The sequence below is a fragment of the Anoplophora glabripennis genome, unplaced genomic scaffold (assembly GCF_000390285.2).
Source record: "Anoplophora glabripennis isolate ALB-LARVAE unplaced genomic scaffold, Agla_2.0 scaffold31, whole genome shotgun sequence".
NCBI classification, from domain to species: Eukaryota; Metazoa; Arthropoda; class Insecta; order Coleoptera; family Cerambycidae; genus Anoplophora; species Anoplophora glabripennis.
The window spans coordinates 1250949-1261870 of NW_019416897.1; the positions used below are offsets into that span (position 1 = coordinate 1250949).

The 10922-nt window shown below is 32.9% G+C and overlaps 1 protein-coding gene across 1 annotated transcript in view; it reads right to left on the reverse strand.

Moving 5' to 3' along the window:
* The window catches only part of LOC108905703 (pyrokinin-1 receptor-like), a 113966-nt gene extending 103721 nt beyond the window's left edge, over window positions 1–10245 (reverse strand). Inside the window, exon 1 of the mRNA XM_018708687.2 lies at window positions 9378–10245. Within this exon, the coding sequence (XP_018564203.1) occupies window positions 9378–10098 (721 nt within the window). The 5' untranslated portion in view covers window positions 10099–10245. The remainder of the gene's footprint in view (window positions 1–9377) is intronic.
* Window positions 10246–10922: the final 677 nt, after the last annotated feature.

Sequence of the window (10922 nt, forward strand, 5' to 3'; positions counted from 1 at the left end):
CCGGCGTTGTTGAGTACAAAATTTTTCAAAGTGCAGTTCAGCGTTGTGTTAATGTTTTTCGTGAAACGGGCAGTGTAACAAGAAAAGAAGGAAGCGGCCGACCTAAAAAGCGGACTGAAGAATTAAAAGAAAATGTCCAACAAATAATGGAAAATGCGCCAAGAACTTCTGTACGTGTTTTATCACAAATGGTGGGAGTATCAGTCGGTACCTGCCACACAGTGTTAAAAAAAGATTTGCGTTTGTTCTCCTATCGTTTAACTTGTCAGCAAGAACTTCATGAAGTTGATTTTCCGCGACGGGCTGTATTTTGTGAATGGTTTTTAAACAACTACGGTGAACTTCATAATATCACCTTTTTTTCTGATGAAGCCTGGTTTCATTTAAGTGGTTACGTAAACTCACAGAATATGAGAATGTGGTCTTCTGAAAAACCAGATAACTTTTTTGTCGAGGGCCCTCTACACGCTCAAAAAATTGGAGTTTGGTGTGCTCTCAATCGAAGGAGGATTTATGGACCTATTTTTTTTAATGGTACTCTTACTGCGCAAAGGTATAGAGAAGAAATTATCGCTCCTTTTGTTAACCAGCTGGAAGAAAACGAAATTACAAACTTTTACTTTCAACAAGATGGCGCAAGGGCACATACGGCAGGCGAGACGATGAATATGTTGAGGGAAGTTTTCCAAAATCGACTAATAAGTCTCAATGCTGAACATGAATTTCCACCGAGGTCATGTGATATTACGCCGTGTGATTTCTTTTTGTGGCCTTACCTTAAAAACACTATTTTTGAACTGCCTATTCCTGATTTAAACCATCTGCAGGCTCGACTTATAGACAAGATTCGTGAAATTAACAATACCCCGAGCATCTTAGAAAATGTCTTTAATTCTTTGAGGAACAGGTGTGAAAAGTGCTTGGAACAAGGAGGGGGACACTTTCAGCAGCTGCTTTAATTTATTGTTATAACAAGGAGGGGGACACTTTCCGCAGCTCCTTTAATTGTTTGTTATTGTTATCACGATTATTCTTTAAAATAAAGTTATATAGTCATTAACGTTATTGAAACTGACAGCTGCTATACAGCTCGTTGAGAAATGAGGTTAAGTTGGTCGCTATAAGCTACTCCCTACGTCCAATGTGTCAGAGCCAACTTCGACCACGTTTTTATTTGAACGCTCGTTATAATAAATAGTGAAAAAAAGAGAAACTAAAAACTGGACAACATATGATCCCATTAATATTGCGAAAAAAATCAGGAGGAGTTTCCATGACCAAAAATAAGACAGAAAGTTCCTATAAACCTATGTCCGAAAATACTTCGTTTCAGAGATACAGGGTGTTGAAATTTAGAGGAAATACAAGGTTTTTACTAATATCTGGAGAACCCTAATTCCGATTTTTTTTAAATTTGGTACGTTTGTTTATAAAAACGGTAGACGTCTTCTGACGTAATTTGATAACAAATATAACTTTTTAGTCTCTTTACTTTTTTTGATATCTTGCTTCGACTAGAAGTAAAGCTAAAAAGAATAAAATTAATAAAACCAAAGTTCATCGATTCCTTAAAGATCATTTCCTTAATGATCATCTTCGCCATTTTTTTATGTAACAACATCCTTGTTATTTTCAGGTACTACTTTGAGTTAAAGTAATTATCTGCCTATTTGTAAATGAAATACATAGGCATTTTACGTCCTTGTTTGACGCTAAAAAATGGGTATAAAGAACTTGGTATGCCGCAGAATCTGCGATATGCTAATGATATTTCTCCACAAATGCTAGTCATGCTTAATATATATTTGCTTCCATTAATTTTATATAATTACTTTAATTAAAAGGTGAAAAGGCATCGCGTTTTATTCATGGAGGGGTGTGAAATATATTCTTATTTTTTTATAACATTTAACTATTAGAGGAAAACCGAGCATTACTAGGTCAGGAAAAAGAGCTGGAAAATGACTATTTCGCGACTTTTTGTTTCGGCAAGCTGAATTTATCACTATAGATGCTAAATATTATGTACAATAACATATTAGTTTGGGGGAAGGTTGTTTACAGGGTGGTTAATTGTATAATTTTTACTTAAACTCACGTTTTTCGCTTATAACTTTTTTCCGTTCATTTCCACCAGAAAACAGTCGTCTTCAAAAGACCTACAAAACTAGCCCTCGAGCGTCAAAAAATATTGATTAGATCAAAAGTTATAAACAGAAGAAGTTTATTTATGACTTGAATTAAACAATTAAAAACTGCGTTATTATTATTAGAACGTTTTGGCATCGCATCCTTTCATTCCTTATCACTGTCTAATAACTCACACGAAATCTGGATTCGGCAAGTTGAATAGTTTACAAGTTATGGCATTATAAACAAATTAACTAATGATTAGTCTGGACTATTCCGAGGCTCTTCCACAATCGCACTGATTTTTTTCATGGTAGATTTCATAATAATACATTGAAATTTTATAATTTTTTTTTTTTTCAAATTTCAAATTTGCAACCTGGAAATTTTGTTTATTTTTTAGTGTTAGTTGAAAAATGAAATATACGACACTCTTATATACGATATACGAAAATCTTTAAGATTCGTTTGAAAACAACGGACTTACAGACTGTTAAATATATTATTTTCAAGCTAATTCCGCTTTTTCAACGGTAGGACTGAATATAATTGTCATTTTCTTCGGACTCGCTGTCTCTCGCTTCCCCCACCCTTCCGCCGCGTCACGGCTCGCCGAAAACTCAAGCGACCCTCTGACTTTTAACAATATTTCTTATGCACTTAACATACTTCCACAAATAAAATATTTTTATCTGGGAAAGTACTCGGGTTGCCGATTATGACAGTATTTTGTTTGTTGCCGCTACCAACCTAATTTGTTTAACAATAGGCCGTCAACTTTGACAGTCTGTAACTCCGTTGTTTTTCAACGAATCTTGACGATTTTTTCTTTAACTTAAAGCTCTTTTCATAAGCTGTTCGAATATGTAATAATATATAACTATATCACGCGGGTGCGTCATTTTGCAATTAAGGCTAAAAAATAAAAAAAAATCCATTTTGCAAATTTGAAATGTATTATTATGAAATCTACCAGGAAAAAAATCAGTGCGATTGTGGAAGATGCTCGAGATCATCCAGACTAATAACTAGTTAATTTGTTTATGGGGCCATAACTTGTAAACTATTCAACTTACCGATTCCAGATTTCGTGTGAGTTATTAGACAGTGATAAGGAATAAGAGGATGCGATGCCAAAACGTGCTGGTAATAATAACGCAGTTTATAAATGTTTAATTCAAAAGTCATAAATAAACTTCTTCTGTTTATAACTTTTGATCTAATCAATATTTTTTGACGCTCGAGGGCTAGTTTTGTACGTCATTCGAAGAAGAAAAAAAAAGTACCTTACTGTTTTCTCGTGGATGTGAACGGAAAAAGTTATAAGCGAAAAACCTGAATTTACGTAAAAATTATACAATTAACCAGCCTGTAAACAATCTTCCCCCCATTTTTATGACTGTGAAAACTAATATGTTATTGTTCATAATATTTAGCATCTATAGTGATAAATTCAGCTTGCCGAAACAAAAAGTCGCGTCCAACTCTATATTTTCTGGCCTATACTGCAACTTTAGAAAAATATGATTTCGAGCAAAAATAATAAATGCCAAAATAAATAAAATAATTTATAGAATTCAATGAAGAGTAAAACTTAAAAAATAACAGCGAAAACCTTTTTGTTTTTGTCGAGAACATAAAAATACATTTTTTTGAAGAAAAAAGAAAAATATTCAATACAAAACCTGTACAGACGCCACTAGCAAAAATAATAAAATTGTTTGTACATCAGAAAATGCATCTCGATGAATAGAAGGCGTGTACCAAATTTGAAAAAAATACCAAAGTTATCATAAAAAATGTTTTTTCATGAAAATTTTAGCACCCTGTAGTTCAAAAGTTAAGACTTTTAGGAAGTTTTTTTCTGGACCCAAGAATAACCTCCTTAAATATTAGCACGTTATTAAGAAACACCCTGTATAAAAATTTAACATTGGACAGTGTTCAGTAATATCTAATAACGTTCCTATACCAGACTCCTGTACGTTTGAGATACCGCAAAAAATGCAACAACCGAACAATTTTTTTATTTTGAAATGCATTACATGTATTAAAAGTTGTTCTGGAAATCCATTAGAAAATTTGCCAATATGTTAAAAATATCTGAACATATAAATACATGGTGATTCAATTTGATTATTTTTTTGTAATTCACATCCAATTTAAGGCACAATATAACGAAATTACCACAAAATATTGAAGAATCTTTTATATGAGCAAGCGTTGGCACCGACAAGGATAATCACTATACAATAAAAAAATGTATTTCTGTATTTAAATTTTTTGATGTTTTGGCAAACACTTTCTGTTAGTTTTAATCACTTTTTTACCAGATAAGCATTTAACGCATTTGCCACTAATGATTTGTTTTCAGGTATAGTTACTCTGTTATTCCCCGAAATATTTATTTTTCGTAATCAACGAAGGTTAAGGTATAATACATTAATGTATTCTCCTTTGCTTTTCTTTTTGCTGCAGACACGAAAACAAGTTAATAAATAATCGTATTGTTTGGTTTTTGGAAGGGCATTCGGTCGCAATCGGAGTTTGTCCTTGTCAAAAACTACTAAACACCAATTGATAAACACCTTGAAGATATAATATAAATTTATACAAAATATATGAACTTATAACATTAGAAACGACGTAGCTGTGTTATATCGAATAAAATACATTGGTCACTTCTATTATTAATAATGTGTACCGCAATTAATTTAATTTTGGTTTAGTTTGTTAAATACCTATCTCATAGCTGTTTTACATTGACAATTTATTCATCAATAAATTGACGAAGTTCTTCATCAATTAATTGACGAATTTATTGATAAACAGTGTGGTTTTACACTGCCACGGACTTTGTCAAGTTTTTGACGTATGAATCAGTTCTATCAATGAATCAAAGAAGCAAATAAATTTCAAAAATGTCGCCTTTCCACTCATAATTGTAGTGATACAACAGCGGTATCGTTATTGACATATTGGGTTGGTGTTTCCGAACTTCACGAAGAAATTCCTAATTCGTCAAGAACTTGATGAATAAATTGATGAAGTTATTTGACAGCTGATTTGGTGCATTACACTTGTCCAATTTCTTGATGAAGCGACTTCATCAATTAATTGATCAATAAATTGTCAATGTAAAACAGCTATCATTAAATTTGCTTTATAGTTGAGTAGAAAATAAAAGATATTTTCAAACTTACAAAGTCCGTCAACAGTTGTCCTGAAGAACTACCTATTTTCTTTACTTAGGATCTTAAAATATACTTTTTATACAGGGTGGGCCATTAGTGTGAGAAAGTGAAATAACTCCCTTGTTACTCATAATACAGAAAAAAAGTTTATATAAAAGTTGTACAGTGACACCCCAAATATTACATTTTTTAAATGGAACACCCTGTATATTTTGTTGGGTATTAATTTTAGACTGTAGTTTGACTAGCGTATTTAACAAAAAAAAACACTGACTCAAATTAAAAATTTGACAGTTGTTTTGATCGCGTCTCTGTACTAACTCTTGTATGTATTTTCTGAGCGTTTAAATATCGATTTTTTTACCAATTTTTTACCAATATTAAAATTTGCGAGATATCCAGATTTGGGAATTGTCAAGATGACATTTCAATTGTATGAAAACAGTGACTAATTTGACTAGGATTTTTCGTCTTAGTTCATACGAATATTGCATGTGACGCAATGGAAAAGATACAGCGGTTTTAGTGTATATTAGCTAATATCGATATTTCAAATGGCATTTTTTATAATACGAACATTTTTAGAAAGTTCAAACTTGATTTTCTAAAACTTTTCAGATGGAACACCCTGTATTTTATTATTCAATTTTATTCACATATAGGTCCACTTCAACTTTTATTGCTCCATATCTAAAATTGTTAGTTTTTAAGATATAGCAACATTTCTCAAAGAACTTAATTTTTATTATTTTATAGAATACCACAAATACATTAACTAATCAAACTAACTCAAAATGGAATGATAAATTATGAACTGACAAGTTGACATAATGTGACAGTTTTTCCAAAGCCATCTCGTGCGACTGAAAAATTACGTTTTTTCAGAAATGTTGCTATATCTTAAAAACTAACAACTTTAGGTGTAGAACATACTTAATAAAAGTTGAAGTGGACTGATATGTGAATAAAATAGAACAATAAAAGGGTATTATATTTGAAAAATTTTAGAAAATCAAGTTTGAACTTTCTAAAAATAATCGTATTATAAAAAATGCCCTGTCTAAAATATCGATATATTAGCTAATATAGTAGTCTTTGCTTAACATTTGCTTATAACTCTGTCAAATATTTTTGTTCCGCACTAAAATGTTAAACTGTTTATATTACCATATACAATTTTCTCAGAAATCCATGTTTAAAAATATACAGGGTGTTCCATTTAAAACATGTAATGTTTGCGTGTCTCGTTTTTACTCATCGCCCTGTATGTTTCAAATTAATTTTGTCATTTAGCAGGTTTCTTGATTCTGTACAACTTTTGTATAAACTTTTTGTATATCCCCGCCTTTTTCACGTCCAATTTACATAATATCATCATATATTTTTTAATATAATAGGTATAGATAGAATACAATAGATAATTTTGAGGAAGATTGTTGTAGCTTTTTGAATTTACCAATATAAAATTGAATCACATATTTCACAAACAACCTAAATCACATTTCGGCCATTTTGAGATTTTTGTGCTGTGGGTGGCGAGTCGTTTGATTGAAAGAACCACATATACTACTGATTATACAACACTACAAATTCTTATTGTGCTGAAATAACCCAGACTAACAAATTCCGGACTTGGACTGTTTCTGCAATGAACTTTGCTCTGGGTGATTAAGAAGATTGTAATTCAAATAAATAAATATATTTTCTCGTATGTATGTAGTTTGAAAATAACATTTCCTGTTTGTTTCGAGAACAATCATTTTCATTATTTTTTTTATCGTTTTTGTTAAGTTCTAGTAAACATTAAGATGTTTTTGTTTACATTAACTCACTCGTACATGGATTTATATTTAATAATGTACTAAACGTCTAACATAATACATCGCGTGACTTGGGTTATTCCTTAAATATACGACCTTAGGTGTTATACTTCCGGAGGTAAAAAAAAATGGAGAAACATACGAAGAGTTCTATTTCGATCGATGGATATTAATCTTAAACCAAGCCACTTCGGAGACAATTCACATATTTTTACAAATTATTTTTTATCTACGAAATTGAATAAATAAAGTACCTGTTGTAACTATTGTAAATTGTTGAATTCAAACTATAGGAGTTCCATTAAGAAAAACCATTAAAAAAGAACACGATGACCACATCACGTATTTTGACCCCCCCTTTAACTCTTCTGTTTTGAAAGTTATAAAAAAATGTGAAATATAAAAGTTGGGAATGATAGTAGAAAAACAAATGAAGTCCAAACAAAATGGCCGCGGATGTTAAGTTTGTTAAGTTAAATGGAACACCCTGTATATTTTTACATACTTGGATAGAACGTTCCATGTCGAGCATAATCATGTCGGGTCTGTTGGGTCCATCGCTAACAATAAGCGAAATACTATTAAAAAACGAAAAGGTTTTTTATTAAGAAAATAAGACATCTTGTAATTGTTTAACCTTTTTCAGGCATTTATGCCTTTTCCAATTACATAAGCATTTACCGATTTAGTTATAATATATTTTGACAGATCGGACATTGATATAGGTATATATAGTATATATAGGTATAGGTACATATTTTAACTAAATCGCACTAATTGGGCCGTGAGATGCCTAATTACTCATGGACAATGTTATATGGTAGGCCGTGACAGTGACAGGTAATGTCATGACAACATTGTTATTGTTTGACAGTTTGTATTATTATTTAATTAAAATGGATTACACAGAAGTAGAAAATTGAAATATTGTAGGAATTAAAACGGAGCAAAGTTCTTCTCCATACTCTATTTTAATTCTAAATAATTTTCTACTTCTGTGTAACCTATTTTAATTAAATAATAATACATACTGTCAATCAATAACAATATGGTGAAGACATTACTACCTGTTACTGCCACGACCTACCACATAATGTCCATGAGTAATTAGACCTCTCACGACCTAATTAGTGAGATTTCATTACATTACCTATACGCATTTTGGACCGTATCAATGTGCGATATATCAAAATATATTATAACTAAATCTGTAAATCCTTACGTAAATGGAAAAAAGGCAGAAATGCCTGAAAGAGGTCTAACAATTAGAAGATGTATTATTTTCTTAATAAAAAAACCTTTTCTTTTTTTTTAAGTATCTTGCTTATTGTTAGAGATGGATCCAACAATTCATATATGGCTATGCTCGACAGGGAACGTTCTATCCAAATATGTAAAAATATATAGGGTGTTCCATTTAACTTAACAAAGTTAACAACCGCGGCCATTTTGTTTGGACTTCATTTATTTTTCTACTATCATTTTATAAAAAATCGTGCAACTTTTATATTTCACATTTTTTTATAACTCTTACAACAAAAAAGTTAAAGGGGGGTCAAAATATAGTGAATCACCCTGTACAATGAACGAAAAGTGAAGGAGGAGGGCTACGTAAGTGTGTAATATTTAAAATATAGTTTAATTTTTTTAAAACCTGACAGGCCAACTTTTTTATTTGAAGTGATAGGTTATTATTTCCAAATGCAAAGTTGTAGGAAATAACTTGATTAATAAAAATTTGCAAATAAATCTTTCTGGTGTTGCCAGATTTGTTCAATAGCTACTAAAACAATATTTTTTTTAATGGCAACACCATATTTTTTTAACATAATATGACAAATCTTCAAATTCTAAATAAAAAATGTTACGTCACATTTTTTTATTGGAGTAGCTATTTTAGAACAATCAGCAAAAACAACAGAAATAATCTGTAGTCGACAGTGACTAAAGGAAGCTAACATAGAAATAGTAGGCCTTGGAAATTAAACAAAAATTGTGTTGTTTGAAAGGAACCATCATTATTGTGATGCCATTGTGTTATTTGGCAGTTGTTTATTTGAATGTGTAGAAGTAACGTTTTAACTCAGTTACTATACTACTATACTTTTAGAAAAACGAGGATGATATTGATTTATATCATATATACAATTTTGTCTCAGAACATAGATCTCATTATTTAATAAAGAAGCAATATATCGATCGCATTTGCATGTAAAATAAACTGATAACTCACCAAGCATTTTCACGACCTTCCTCGACGACTTGCTTTGCATCCTAGCATTGGTGCTGATCTTCTTCTTCATCATCCTCGAGGACTTCAACCTCATCGCGATCAGGATATACAGAACTGTGATGAGACTCATGGGAGCCATGAAGAACAGAAAGGTAGACACCTCGAAGATGTGGTCCAGCACCTCATCCATGTCGACAGTGCACTGAGTGCAGTCTCCTACCCCCAGGATCTTCAACGGAATCGCCTGTGGGATAGCCAGGCCGATAGCCAAGATCCATATTAGCAGGATCAATTTAATCGCTCTGGATAGCTTCGACATGGTGTGGGACAAGAAGGGGTGGCATATAGCCAGGTACCTCTCTACTGTGAATGCAGTTATGGTGAGTACCGTGGCGTTGCCGGAGGTTTCAGCTAGAAGACCTCGGAGGAAGCAGAACGTGCTGCCGAATATGTAGGGGTACTTGTACCAGATGATGTAGATCTCCTGGGGCAAACCCGAGAACAAGAGCACTAGGTCCGAGATAGCCAAACTGAACAAGTAGTAGTTGGTCGCTGTGTGCATCACTTTGTTTCTTGCGACAACTATGCAGGTGCTGATGTTGCCGATGGTCCCTGTCACGAAAATAGTAACGTATATAACAGTTATAGGTATCACCACGTACAAGGAGTCCCTCTGGGACCCCATGCACAACGGCTCGGTGCTGTTGTCCGAAAAATCCATTTTGGCTTTAGCGAGCGATTAGTCTAGATCGCACTTAAAACACGACACGGGAACATCGAACAGATCCAGCGCTCGTATCATTATTTTCCTTTTTAAGAAAGATTCACACGTGCGAATTCGACGTGAATGGAACGCCGGCAGGCTGTTTAGGAGCGTTTAAGTGTTTGCGTTCGCCGACAGCGACTGGCGCGTTTTCTGCCTTCATTCTTGGTTTGGCGTGTGGACGCCGGCTCATGCGTGGCGTGGAGATGCACCGATTGAGGTGAGGGAAGTAAAATGTTATGCTTTCGCCGACAACGCACACGGACTCTGCCAGGAGGTTGGTCCTTGACAATACTCCTCTAGAGTTACATAGGAAAAATACGTTATAGAAAATTACATTAGGTATTATGACCATCTACAGGGTGTATTTAAATGGAGGGGCACAAATGATACCACAGATTCCTTGGGTGAAAATAAGTCGATTTAATCTAACATACCTATTTCCCAGGTCGCATAATAAAAATGATACAGCGTGTCGAAGTGAAAAATGTATCTGCGCCCTAGATATTAAATAGTTTTGAAATTGAATAAAATAACAAATTATGTATACTAATGACGAGTATATCGATATGATGAAAGTATTTTTTTAATGTTACAAGAACTGTGCTGCTGCTGCGACTTTATCATGCCAAATATCCCAATCCTAGAAATATCTTGTAAAATCCTGCAACTTGAAAAATGTTGTTTATTCGGAACCCTATTGATAGTGTGGAGATGCTTCGTCAAAGACTTTTTGCAGCAGCTGAGGAGGTAAAGAGTGACATACTTATTTTTTCAAGAGT